The sequence below is a fragment of the Schistocerca piceifrons genome, chromosome 4 (assembly GCF_021461385.2).
Source record: "Schistocerca piceifrons isolate TAMUIC-IGC-003096 chromosome 4, iqSchPice1.1, whole genome shotgun sequence".
In the NCBI taxonomy this organism is placed as follows: Eukaryota; Metazoa; Arthropoda; class Insecta; order Orthoptera; family Acrididae; genus Schistocerca; species Schistocerca piceifrons.
Window position 1 is genome coordinate 711,244,935 of NC_060141.1, and position 14,602 is coordinate 711,259,536.

Here is a 14,602-nt window from a genome sequence, read left to right on the forward strand (position 1 = left end):
TTCGGATCGGAAGACTCTACAAGAAGAGCGTGGTATCAGTACGAGAGAACTTTTATCACCATAAGTACATTACTTACTTAATCAAGCACATTCCCAGCCTGTTCTGTTGAGAGAAGCCTGTGGTGTCATTGCAGAGTGAAGACGACGCGGCTGTCATGAAATGTTGGGGCGCGCTGCCTCTAATCGCTACACAGGTGTTCCTCTACTGCTCCGGGGCCCAGCACCTCATGGACCAGGTAATGCCTCTGTGTCTCTGTCTCCAGCTCTAACATTTTTCACCGTGCTTACTCTCGCGCGATATACACTACTGGCCATTAAAATTGCTACACCAAGAAGAAATGCAGATGATAAACGGGTATTCATTCTACAAATATATTATACTAGAACTGACATGTGATTACATTTTCACGCGGTTTGGGTGCATAGATCCTGAGAAATCAGTACCCAGAACAACCACCTCTGGCCGTAATAGCGGCCTTGATACGCCTGGACATTGAGTCAAACAGAGCTTGGATGGCGTGTACAGGCTGCCCATGCAGCTTCAACACGATGCTACAGTTCATCAAGAGTTGTGACTGGCGTAATGTGACGAGGCAGTTGCTCGGTCACCATTGACCAGACATTTTCAATTGGTGAGAGATGTGGAGAATGTGCTGGCCAGGGCAGCAGTCAAACATTTTCTGTATCCAGAAAGGCCTGTACAGGACCTGCAACATGCGGTCGTGCATTATCCTGCTGAAATGTAAAGTTTTGCAGGGATCGAATGAGGGGTGGAGCCACAGGTCGTATCGCATCTGAAATGTAACGTCCACTGTTCAAATGGTTCAAATGGCTCTGAGCACTGTGGGACTTAACATCTATGGTCATCAGTCCCCTAGAACTTAGAACTACTTGAACCGAACTAACCTAAGGACAGCACACAACACCCAGTCATTACGAGGCAGAGAAAATCCCTGACCCCGCCGGGAATCGAACCCGGGCGTGGGAAGCGAGAACGCTACCGCACGACCACGGGATGTCCACTGTTCAAAGTGCCGTCAGTGCGAACAAGAGGTGACCGAGACGTGTAACCAATGGCACCCCATACCATCACGCCTGGTGATACGCCAGTATGGCGATGACGAATACACGCTTCCAATGTACGTTCACCGCGGTGCCGCAAAACACGGATGCGACCATCATGTTGCTGTAAACAGAACCTGGATTCATCCGAAAAAATGACGTTTTGCCATTCGTGCAACCAGGTTCGTCGTACTGGGCGCCAGCTGGTCTCCGTAAACCACTGTCCCGTAATTTGGGGGAAATTAGTGTCCTGTGAGTGGGCATCTGGTGCCACTGGAAACGCATCAAGGATCTGTAGAATCCATGCCAAGCAGAATCACTGCTGCACTGTATTTGTAAAGTGGACCAACACGCTGTTATACGAGCGGTCATAATGTCTTGGCTCGTTGGTGGTATCGGGGCTTTGTTTTTTCGAAGGCCTCTTGTTTAGTTGCCCGAGTATACTCGGCATTTTAGGTTTCCGTGAAACAAAAAAAGAAAAAGTAAAAATCGAGAAAACTCGGGGATTTATGTTAAGGGGTAGACATATTTTTAAACACATCAAAAAAAAAAAATTTCCATCACCCCAGTTCCCAGATATCCTGAAGATAGTCGTTGACTGTGGATATTGTACCACAGACACTGTCCCTTTGACTGTTTACAGATGTCACTATACCCGCCCAAAGATCGTTGTTTAACCATGCATGGGCAGCGCCTTTTAGATGGAGGGGGTCCGACAGCCGATCAGTTCGTCATTCCACCAGGAAGAAGGTACACGGCTCGTGTTGTCTGTAGTTCAACCATGCCTAGACGGTCAGTACCGCGGTTCGATCGCGTCAGCATTGTTACTTACTTTGTGCCAGGAAGGACTCTCAACAAGGGAAGTCTCCAGGCGTCTCGGAGTGAACCAAAGCGATGTTGCTCGGAGATGGAGGAGATACAGAGAGACAGGAACTGTCGATGACATGCCTCGCTCAGGCCGCCCGAGGGCTACTACTGCAGTGGATGACCGGTACCTACCGATTATGGCTCGGAGGAACCCTGACAGCAAAGCCACTGTGATGAATAATGCTTTTCGTGCAGCCACAGGACGTCGTGTTACGACGCAAACTGTGCGCAATAGTCTGCATGATGCGCAACTTCACTTCCGATGTCCATGGCGAGGTCCATCTTTGCAACCACGACACCATGCAGCGCGGTACAGATGGGTCCAACAACATGCCGAATGGACCGCTCAGGATTGGCATCACGTTCTCTTCACTGATGAGTTTGGCATATGCCTTCAACCAGACAATCGTCGGAGACTTGTTTGGAGGCAACCCGGTGAGGCTGAACGCCTTAGATACACTGTCCAGCGAGTGCAGCAAGGTGGAGGTTCCCTGCTGTTTTGGGGTGGCATTATGTGGGGCCGACGTACGCCGCTGGCTGTCATGGGTCGTCCCGTGACGGCTGTATGATACGTGAATGCCATTCTCCAAACGATAGTGAAACCATATAGGCAGCATATTGGCAAGGCATTCGTCCTGATGGACGACAATTCGCGCCCCCATCGTGCACATCTTGTGAATGACTTCCTTCAGGATAACGACATCGCTCGACTAAAGTGGCCAGCACGTTCTCCAGACATGAACCCTATTGAACATGCCTGGGATAGATTGGAAATGGCTGTTTGTGGACGACGTGACCCATCAACCACTTTAAAGGATCTACGCCGAATCGCTGCTGATGAGTCGGGACAATCTGGACAAACAGTGCCTTGATGAACTTGTGGATAATATGCCACGACGAATACAGGCATGCATCAATGCAAGAGGACGTGCTACTGGGTGTTAGAGGTACCGGTGTTTACAGCGATCTGGGCCTCCACCTCTGAAGGTCTCGCTGCATGGTGGTACAACATGCAATGTCTGGTTTTCATGAGCAATAAAAAGGGCGGAAATGATGTTTCTGAAGATCTCTATTTCAATTTTCTGTACATGATTCGGAACTCTCGGAGCCGAGGTGATGCAAAACTTTTGATTTGTGTATTATCAGTTAAATAAGTTAGACACGTAAATGAAAAATTTATGGCACGGCGGCAAGGGTGTCCTGGCATGTGCGCAGGCAGAAGCAGTGTCCACGGCGGCGTACAGCTGCGGGTGGCCGGAGTCCAGCTGTCAGCTGCGGCGCTCCCTGCTGCTGGTGATCTGCCGAGCCCAGAGGCCGCTGGCACTGACGGCTGGCGGGATGTTCCTCATCAACAGGGCCACCTTCCTCTCGGTAAGCACGCAGCTGTGCGCAATGCGACACCAAAGCGCTCTCCCCTCCTCTATTGTGGGCGATGTTCTGTGTTCATTAGCCACTATTGCTGACGGCACGCCGTATGTTCTTATGTTCTCCAACGACTGGATTATCGTCGTCACTACAGGCAAATCTACTCCGGTGGTGTAATACTTTGCTGATATCGCATTTCAACATGCAGCGCGCCCCAAACTTGACTATGCTATGAATCTCTGATTTCTGCGTCTACAGAGGGTGAAGCAGCCAAGACAAGCCACCGCAAATACACTGAAATGGCAAAAGTCATCGAACACCTCCTAATATCGTATCGGACCTCTTTATTTCCGGAGCAGTGCAACAATTTAATGTGATGTGTATAAACAACCCACCGGAAATCCCCTGCAGAAATAATGAGCAATGCTGCCTGTATACCCGTCCACAATTGCGAAACTGTTGCCGGCGTATGACTTTATGCACGAACTGACCTCTCGATTATGTCCCATAAGTCTTCGATGGGGTTCATGTCTGGCGAGATGGATGGCCAAATCATTCGCTTGAATTGTCCAGAACGTTCTTCAAATCAGTCGCGAACGATTGTGGCCTGGTGACATGGCGCATTGTCATTCATAACATCAAGTCCATGAATGGCTGCAAATGGTCTCCAAGTATCCGAACATATCCAATTAAGGATTGGTTCAATTGGACCAGAGGATCAGCTGGCCGGTGTGGCCGAGCGGTTCTAGGCGCTTCGGTTTGGAACCGCGCGACCGCTACGGTGGTTCAAAAATGGCTCTGAGCATTATGGGACTTAACTTCTGAGGTCATCAGTCCCGTATAACTTAGAACTACTTATACCTAACTAACCTATGGACATCACATACATCCATGCCTGAGGCAGGATTCAAACCTGCGACCGTTGCGGTCTTGTGGTTCCAGACTTTAGCGCCTAGAACCGCTCGGCCACCCCATCCGGCCCGCTACGGTGGCAGGTTCGAATCGTGCCTCGGGCACGGATGTGTGTAATGTCCTTAGGTTAGTTAGTTTTAAGTAGTTGTAAGTCTAGGGGACTGATGACCTCAGGTGTTAAGTTCCGTAGTGCTCAGAGCCATTTGACCAGAGGATCCAGTACATTTCATGTAAACAATGCCCACAGGCCACCACCCGCTTGCACAATAGCTTGTTAGCAACTTGGGTCCATGGCTTTGTGAGGTCTGCGCCACGCTCGAACCCTCCCATCAACCCTTACCAACTGAAATATGGACTCATCTGACCTGGCCACTGCTTTCAAGTCGTCTAGGGTTAAACTGATATCGTCACGAGCCCAGGAGAGACGCTGCAGGCGATGTCGTGCTGTTAGAAAAGGCACTCGCGTAGGTCGTCTGTTGCCGTAGCCTGTTAACGCCAAATTTCGCTGCACTGTCCTAACGGATACGTTCGTCGTACGTCCCACATTGATTTCAGCGGCTATTTCACTCAGTGTTGCTTGTCTACTAGCACAGACAATTCTACGCAAGCGCCGCTGCTCTAGATTGTTTAGGGGATCTGGAGCGATGAAAACGACAAAATTTACATTTTTTTCATTGTAAAATTATTTGGAGTTTTCTGAATAAAAAAAATCAAGTCTCAACCTTCTAAGTGAATTCTAAGTGTGTCTTTTAACGCTGCAAAGTTGACGCGCCGCGTAAACTGTTGTAGCGACTTGGTGTGTCACCTCTGACGGCGCCTCTCGCTGGCTGCAAGCAGGGTATCTTTGCGGAATTAGACAGTGTTTTGTCTTCCAACGTTGTATGGCTTTATCTCTGTGACAAGTGACTGTTCATATCGCTAAACATAAACGCTATACCGTGTGTGTTGACTTGTGGAGTTTGCTTTGTGTTGTTTAGCTGTTCAATTTTGCGTATTTGACGAATTTTGCTCGTACCTGTTTTACGTATTTGGTTTGTGGATATCAATATGTCCCGTTTCAGCAATCGAGTGTTTAAGAAAAGGCACAATGAGTGGAAGAAGAAATCTTTTGTTGCAGACTGCTTCACCGACTACTCCAAATGAATGTGATAGAACTTCTTCCAGCAAGAAACTTTGTGACAGCAAAGAAAAATTTGAAAACTATGAAAGTGACAGTAATGATGTGAATGAAATAACTAACATTCCCTTGCTCTCTAATATTTTGAAACATAACGGTTTAGCCAAGTTCGCAAGGAAGGAGGACTGGAATTGAAAATAACTTCACATATTGGTTTGGCATGTAAAATGTTATTGAAATATAACAAATGTGCTGCAGAAGTTTCGTTTTCTAATTCTAACAGTATTCCTCGTAGTGGTAATAGTGGAAAGAAGGTGTATGATATAAATGTTGGGCTAGTGTATGGCTTGCATTGCATTGGCAAAGGCAGTGCTACACGGACAATGTTATGTGGAATTATGAACTTGCCAAAACCACCAACCAAGTTTGAATTTTATAATGAATTGGTGAGATGTTCTGCTGAAGATATTGCTCAAGCAACAATGAAGAAAGCAGTTGAAGAAGCTGTGACAGATTAGCTGTTGCTTTAGATGGATCATGGCAACGTAGAGGTCATAAATCTCTAAATGGAGTTGTGACAGCTACCAGTGGTGAGAGTTGCAAAGTAATTGATGTTGCTATTCTCTCAAAACATTGTAGATGTAAGGGCAATACCAAGGACGAACATAGTGAAAGCTGTGAAGCAAATTTTCACGACACGAGTGGAGTGATGGAAGTAGAGGGACTGAAAGCAATAATGTATGATACACTAACTATCTAGGAGGTGGTGATTCTAAGGGATATAAAGCTGTAGAGGAACTCAAACCTTATGGAAATGAAATTCACATTATTTTTGCGCGTGAGGGCTCGCTTGCGCAAACTAAAGCAGACATTACGATTCCAGAAGCTTAGTGATGGTAAGACCCTTGGAAGAAAAGGAAGAGTGCCAGATGAAGCAATGATAGATTGCAGAGGTATTATGGGTGTTCAATTAGGCAAAATACAAGAAGCTTTGAGCATATGAGGAGAGCAGTATGGGCATTATTTTTTCGTACTACATCAACAAATGAGCACCCACAACATGCACTGTGCCCCACAGGTGATGACTCATGGTGTAAGTACCAATCAGGATAGGAATGTGCCCGTAAAAACAATTTGCCAAATGCTGTAATTGATGTAATTAAGCCCATTTTCAGAGATTTATCACAGCCAAGTTCTTTGGAATAGTGTTTACATGGGAAAACAAAATCAAAATGAATGTGTAAATAATTTAATTTAGGATTCCCAAAAGAGTGTTTGTACAAATAAAAACATTGCATTTTGGAGTGTATGGTGCAGTGGCAACATACAATGAAGGAAACATTATAAAATGAGAAGTGCTGAAACGTTTAGGTTTCCAACCAGGACACAACACCATTTCCACAATGCTCCTAATTGATGAAGAAAGACTAAGAGGTGCAGGAAGAAGAGACAAAAGCCTACAACATGCAGCAAAAGGGAAGAAAAGACCAGTGAAAAGGAAACTAACACTGGAAAAAGAAGAGGATGCTGATAATATGTCATATGGGGCAGGAATGTATTAAAACATTTTTGGAAACCATTTCCCATAACTTTAAAATTTTCATCGTTGAGGAACATTTTCTCAAAAACTGCTAACAGTATATCAATGAAATTTATACACAATATTGTTTACTTCTTTTCCTTCATTTTTTAACAAATTGTAAAAAAAAATATTGTATAATTCAAGAGTTATAGAAGAAAAAGTGCAAAATTTTAGAGAAAAAAATAAGCATCTGTTTAAAAAAATTGTAAAACAAAAACCAATAAATATTTCTTAACATGGCATAATAACTTTGTAGAGAAATATTCACTGAACAGGTAGTCCAGATTTCAGAGCAATATGTTTAATTGTTTTAGTAAAAATGTTCATTCTATTTGCTAATATTAACATGGAGGAGATGGATCGTTCCGGATCCCCTTAAGTGAAGGAGGTCGGCCACTTCGTTTTCTGTGATGAGAGGTAATGTCTGAAATATGGTCTTTCCAGCTCACTCTTGACACCATAGATATCGGAAATAATGAACGTCTAGCTCCAATAATCACTCTGCGTTCAAAGTCTGTCAAATCCCGTCGTTAGTCCGCCTTCTTAGCTGAGTGGTAACGTGCTTGCCTACCATGCAGCGGGCTTGGGTTCGATTCCCGGTAGGCTCGGTGATTTTCCCCGCTCGTGGATTAGGTGTTGTGTTGTTCTCATCTCATCATCACCGACGCGCAAGTGCCTCTATTTGGCGTCACCTGAAATAAGACTTGCAACTCGGCGGCCGAACACCACCGGAAGGGCCCTTCCGGCCATCAATTCCATACGGTCATTTCATTTCATTTCCCGTCGTGTGGCCGTAATCATATACCTCGTGTACGCGATGCTACCGCTATCTGTATATGTGAATATCGCTATCCAGTGACTTTTGTCACATCACCGTATATCCAGAATGGATGAATATATCGAGGGGTGCGGTTTCCGCCAAGTTACAATCGACAATATGGCGAATTTCCTGATGTCGCAAATAATTTTTATCTTTTATAGTTGCCGAATAATGACTCCGACTTTGTATTTTCTTTCTAATGGCATTATAAACTTCTTTATGTGGCACTAGAAAGAAGTTTCTGAGAGAAGTTCAAACGACATAATATGTATGTAACTAGGTCGAATAGAATCAGGATAACAGCACAGAAAACCACAGCCCTGCCGTCAGGAGAAGAGGGTCCATAGGCGGCTGACTTAGTACACCAAGGTATGAAATGCCTTGTAACACGGACCTGTGCTGCCGTTAACTCCGGACGAAATTCAACGTGTAGTATTGTAGCTGCAGAATCACTTTATAGCGTGTGGCAATGCTCAAGTTCAACATTTTAAGCGCTTGTGTAACAGCTGTGATAATAAACAGACGAACCGTACCTGAGTTACGTGCTTGCTTACATTTGGTTTAATAGGGCCGACGTTAGTCGAACCGCTTCTCCTGACGGCGGGGCAGTGGTTTGAGGCGCTGTTATTTTGTGCGGATTCGTAAATTGACAGAAAAACCTTGTGGTATTTCCGAATCGACCGTATTCCGTATTAATAGTACAGTGACATCGGCAGAATCTCCAGATGTAGGCACGTGCTTTGATTCCCAAGAAAGGAATATAAAAAAGTTAGTGTACAGAACTGCATTTCGTTATTACAACAAGGGAAAGAATCCGCCGGGCAGAAAATTCATGGTGATCTTTGTGGAAAAATTAATTATTCTGACCGAGAGACCTCCGTTCTTCGTCTTGCCCGCTCATTTGCAGCAGTAAGAGCCACTTGCGTGCTGAGGATAATAGTTTTGTAGTATACTTGGGTTCACAAAACCATGCGGACAAATATATATTACTCGGTTTCAACAGAAATAGTGGCCTTAAAGTATCTACAGTTACTTTTGTATAACGTACATAGGCTTTATGGGCGAAAGTCGCAAAGATGAAGGGTCTGTAACATTTTTTAGAAGATCGGGAGGTAGGGAATATTAGCAGTACTAATAAGGCGGGCCGTCGGAGCAAAAATCCTGGTGGCGGCACCTAAAGAAATTGTATTTCTACATGACACGACACATTATTTACAGATGTTACCTAAATTAATTTTATAGTTTTCTTAACAACTTTCTCGCTGGAAGTTTCAGTTGGTTTCAGTAGGGCACAAGCTCATCAGCGACGGCATTTTTCGTTTCACAAGCGAAGCAATTTCATACCTCTTGTGGTTTTTTTTCCCTCGAGATGCTGTTACGTTTTCACGATAAAATATGTATCACATGCATCTATAAAATTTGAGAATGTTCATATTTTTTCGGTCTCAATATTTTAGTGTGCCTTTTTCTCCACAGATGGTGGTATGGTATTCTGCCTTACGGCAGCTCTTGTCATGGGTTAAGCCTCTTCCACTTTTGTCTTTTCATTTCTGTATATTTGTCTCCTTTGATATTGTCCAGCATTTGATATCTTCTTTTTCCGCTTCCCCTTTTTCCCTCCACCATTCCTTCTATTCATTCCTTCAATACACAGTCCCTCCTCAAACAATGTCCAATCCCGTTCCGTTTTCTCTTTCTGATGACTTTCAGCATGTTTCTTTCTTCTCCAGCTCTTCTTAGTACTTCATTCCTTACTAGGTCTTCCCATTTCACTTTTTCCGTTCTTCTCCATATCCGCATCTCTAGTGCCTCCAATTTTCTGTCATCTTCCTTCCTCAATGTCCACGTTTCCACATCATACAGTGCAACGCGCCAGATGTAACATTTGGCAGTTCTTTTCCTCAGATCTTTGTTTAGTGGTGCACAAAGTAATTTCTGTTTCCTCTTGAATCCTTCTTTTGCCATTGCAATTATTTTTCTAATTTCTGTTGACCAATACATATAATCCATTATTACACTTCCCGAGTAATTGAAGTTATTCACTTGCTCTAGTTCCTCTCCCCCTATTTTCATATGTCATTTTCTCCTCTTTCCTCCAGTTAACATGCTTTTCGTTTTCTTTTTGTTAATCTTCATTCCATATTCTTCTAATTTTGTGTTTAGGTCATCTAACATTTGTTACATCTCTCTTGCACTCTCTGCCATCACAACAATCTCGTCTGCAGATCTTATACACTCCATTCTCCGACCCCCTATACAGACTCCACTCCTTCCATGAAAACTTTCACTAATAATTTCCTCCAGATAGATATTGAACAGTGTTGGTGATAAACAACCACCTTGTCTTACACTTCTTCCCAGTTAAATTTCTTCAATTTCTTCACTCATCACACCTCCTATCCTTACTCTTGCTCTCTGGTTCAAATATAAATTTCTAATTAGCCGACTATCCTTCCAGTCAACTTCATGTTTCCTTGAAGCAGAAAAAGTTATTTCTTCAAAATTTATTGTAAAATTAGTTGTCTTTCTTTTTTTTTTTTTTTAACGACTGGCAAGAACTTTCTTTTGGAAGGTACTCCATCATATTTTAGTACTTTAGATTAAAAGTAGATATGTATACATATGTTTTCGTTATTGTTAGCAACATTTGGAATCATCATTAATTGATAATACTGTGACAATGGGAGAAGACCTCGATCTGTCTAATTTCGTGACGGCCACTTCATTAAGGTTGAGGATCTCACACACTACCGAAGGAAACAAGTTGCGTCACAGCAACGCTACCTCGCAGGACTTTCTTTTCTGATTATTTGAAGCAGTATGATCAAAATTATTCTTCTGAGTACTTTTATTCTGACTAATCATTTTAGGTACGTGGAACACCGTTCATGCATCGTTAAAACACAATACTACACTCAAACAAGATACACATAAATATGCAATCAGATAAAAATTTAAATGTTTATAAAATAGCCTGGGAGTCGGGACAGGTTCCATCAGACTGGACAAAAGCAGTAATCAGACCAATCTTTAAACATGGAAACAGAAAAGATTGTAACAACTACAGAGGTATCTCTTTAATCAGCGTTGTGAGTAAAATCTTCTCAGGTATTGTTGAAAGGAAAGTGCGAGTATTAGTTGGATGAAAATCAGTGTGGGTTTAGGCCTCTTAGAGGCTGTCAGGACCAGATCTTTAGCTTATGGCAAATAATGGAGAAGTGTTATGAGTGGAACAGGGAATTGTATCTATGCTTTATAGATCTAGAAAAGGCATATGACCGGGTTCCTAGGTGGAAGTTATTGTCTGTTCTACAAGATTATGGAATAGGAGGCAAACTTTTGCAAGCAATTAAAGGTCTTTACATGGATAGTCAGGCAGCAGTTATAGTTGACGGTAAATTGAGTTCATGGTTCAGAGTAGTTTCAGGGGTAAGACAAGGCTGCAACCTGTCTCCACTGTTGTTTATATTATTTATGGATCATATGTTGAAAACAATAGACTGGCTGGGTGAGATTAAGATATGTGAACACAAAATACGCAGTCTTGCATATGCGGATGACTTAGTTGTGATGGCAGATTCGATTGAATGTTTGCAAAGTAATATTTCAGAGCTAGATCAGAAATGTAAGGACTATGGTATGAAGATTAGCATCTCCAAAACGAAAGTAACGTCAGTGGGAAAGAAATATAAACGGATTGAGTGCCAAATAGGAGGAACAAAGTCAGAACAGGTGGACGGTTTCAAGTACTTAGGATGCATATTCTCACAGGATGGCAACATAGTGAAGGAACTGGAAGCCAGGTGTAGCAAAGCTAATGCAGTGAGCGCTCAGCTACGATCTACTCTCTTCTGCAAGAAGGAAGTCAGTACCAAGACTAAGTTATCTGTGCACCGTTCCATCTTTCGACCAACTTTGTTGTATGGGAGCGAAAGCTGGGTGGATTCAGGTTACCTTATCAACAAGGTTGAGGTTACGGATATGAAAGTAGCTAGGATGATTGCAGGTACTAGTAGATGGGAACAATGGCAGGAGGGTGTCCACAATGAGGAAATCAAAGAAAAACGGGGAATGAACTCTATAGATGTAGCAGTCAGGGGAACAGGCTTAGATGGTGGGGTCATGTTACACGCATGGGAGAAGCAAGGATACCCAAGAGACTCATGGATTCAGCAGTAGAGGGTAAGAGGAGTCGGGGCAGACCGAGGAGAAGGTACCTGGATTCGGTTAAGAATGATTTTGAAGTAATAGGCTTAACATCAGAAGAGGCACCAATGTTAGCACTGAATAGGGGATCATGGAGGAACTGTATAAGGGGGGCTATGCTCCAGACTGAACGCTGAAAGGCATAATCAGTCTTAAATGATGATGATGGTGATAAAATGAATTACATAATCTACATGTAATTTAATTACCAGTAGCATTAACTTTAAAAAATCGTAAATTATACCCGTACCACTTTTTTAATTTCAGAGAAAAGGAATAACTATTATTTTACTTTACAATTTAGTCATGAGGCACATTTATGCGAAAATAATTGGCAACACTTTTGCATACCTTTAAATTACATTAGAGTTTACTTCTAATATATTACTGTCCATAAAGCTAACCCTTGGTCAGGTAAAAATGTCATAGGTCAATGATTAGTCAGGAATAAACTTTTATTTATTCGTATAGCTAGGGCCCCCCGTCGGGCAGACCATTCGCCAGGTGCTGGTCTTTCAATTTGACGCCACTTCGGCCACCTGCAGTCGATGAGGATGATAGGATGATGATGACAGTACAACACCCAGTCCCTGGGCGGAGAAAATTCCCCGACCCAGCCGGGAATCTAACCCGGGCCCAGACGACTGGCAATCCGTCACGCTGACCATTCAGCTACCGGGGACGGACAGGAATAAATGAAGTGTCAACAGATCTGTAATTATTCAAGAATTTAGTACTGAAATACAGGTAAATCTGTGTGTAATGGCTGCGACGTTTAGTCGCGACCGCTAATGTGGCAGATGCGACGAGGTCAGAGGACGAGTGCAATGCCCCATTTTCCTGACGTAAGAAGAGGACACTTTGGGTTGGCGCTGCCGGCTCCCAGACGAATTATTTGTTGAAAAGATTTACGTTCAATAACTCGTAGCCAGTGTCACCTCCCGATGCCTCTGCATGATAATGTAGCTACATCAAACGATAAACCACTGCGCGTTCAGCTACCTTGGCGACTCAACAAATACCACTACCGATAACAGACAGCTTCCTCCCTCAGATATTCCATATGCAGGCTACTCTCTCTGTGTGTCTGCGTCATTAATTAACCCAAGTTGGTAACATCGCCCAATTTAATGAAATCAATATTTCACTATCTGCGATAAGAGCAAACACTGGCAGTCGTGATATATAAAATTGTAACAAAGTGTTTATGGTGTATGACGATGCATAAAAACAAGGTTTAATAAAAAATCGAGAAAGAGATATTTCATTATACAAATAAAATCACATCTGTGTTGCCATGTTACATTTGCGAAGAGAAATTTCAGCGCACAGGTAGCTCTTTGAGTTGTAGTTCCTCTACACAGTAAAAAAGTTTTGCAAGTAATTACAAGGTTCTTTATCAAGTAATATGCCTGTTGCCAGTGATCTGAATTTCCTGATAAAGTGAGTTAATATGGGAATGACAAAGCTGGCGGTGGTAGCCGAGCGGTTCTATGCGCTTCAGTCCGGAACCGCGCTGCTGCTGCAGTCGCAGGTTCGAATCCTGCCTCAGGCATGGATGTGTGTGATGTCCTTAGGTTATTTAGGTTTAAGTAGTTCTAAGTTCTAGGGGACTGATGACCTCAGATGTTAAGTCCCATAGTGCTCAGAGCCATTTGAACCATTTGAGAATGACAGTCACACACAAACGGTTTCCTTTCCATGGTGGATGGCGTCTATGCAATACAATGGTTGGTTGGTTTGTGGGATTGAAGGGACCAGACTGCTACGGTCATCGGTCCCTGCAACACAATGATCAGTATGTCCAAGAGTTTGCGATCCAACAAACCCTTTTCTCCATTAAAACGCTTCTAGGTTTAGTGCATCATTTTTTAAAACTCAGATATATTGATGCTGGAACCATTGTGGGAATATTCATTGTGCGTTTGTTAGGAAAGAAATAAGTAACTTTTGCTTTAAATTAACATTATAATGCTCCTGTGAACATAGTAGGGACCATTGAGAAATGGTTCGAAGAATCTCTGATGAAATGTCGGACAGGCCAAAGCTTATGTGAATAACGTCTTTAAACGAACAGCGATTGTCTCCGGAGAATTTAAGAAAAATAGTTTACATCTCTGACATAAATTAATTGTTTATTTTTTAAGAAATAAAGTAAAGTACTACATTGTCTATTTCCTTGTGAAACATGCAACATGTTGTGAATGAGTTTTGTTTTCCTTTTCTGCACTAAGTTAAGCATCAGTTTAAGTCTTTGCAATACCTGTAACTTGTCCTTTGTTTCAGCTACTGCAGGCAACTTACTCATACTACACGCTGCTGCAACATTTTAACAGTCACTGAAGACAGCGTGCGACAGATTGATCTTGCTTTGTATCTCGGATGATGCTCTTCGCACAAAGCACGAAACAGCTTCTAGTGCTTACTGCTTCAGCCAGAATGACTTGTGCACTGATCCTGCATAAAGTAGCAGGGATCGCTATAATGAAAGGAGAAGTTATACCACATCAGAAGCTACAAGGAATCCAGATCGAATTTAGTAGCTTCCAGCAGAACGCTGTGGCTCAAATTGTTCAGTCACGTTAGAATAACTACAGAGCGACATAATACAGCTCGTTGGTTTCTTCTTGCAATATTGGTATGCTGGAATGACTGGACAAAGCTGACAAAC

At 43.0% G+C, this 14,602-nt stretch overlaps 1 protein-coding gene across 1 annotated transcript in view; it reads left to right on the plus strand.

Annotated features, from left to right (window-relative positions):
- The window catches only part of LOC124796125 (odorant receptor Or2-like), a 74,464-nt gene extending 60,128 nt beyond the window's left edge, over nucleotides 1-14,336 (plus strand). The window contains exons 3-5 of the mRNA XM_047260216.1: nucleotides 135-236; nucleotides 3,145-3,300; nucleotides 14,218-14,336. Of these exons, the coding sequence (XP_047116172.1) occupies nucleotides 135-236; nucleotides 3,145-3,300; nucleotides 14,218-14,274 (315 nt within the window). The 3' untranslated portion in view covers nucleotides 14,275-14,336. The remainder of the gene's footprint in view (nucleotides 1-134; nucleotides 237-3,144; nucleotides 3,301-14,217) is intronic.
- The last annotated feature ends 266 nt before the right edge of the window (nucleotides 14,337-14,602 follow it).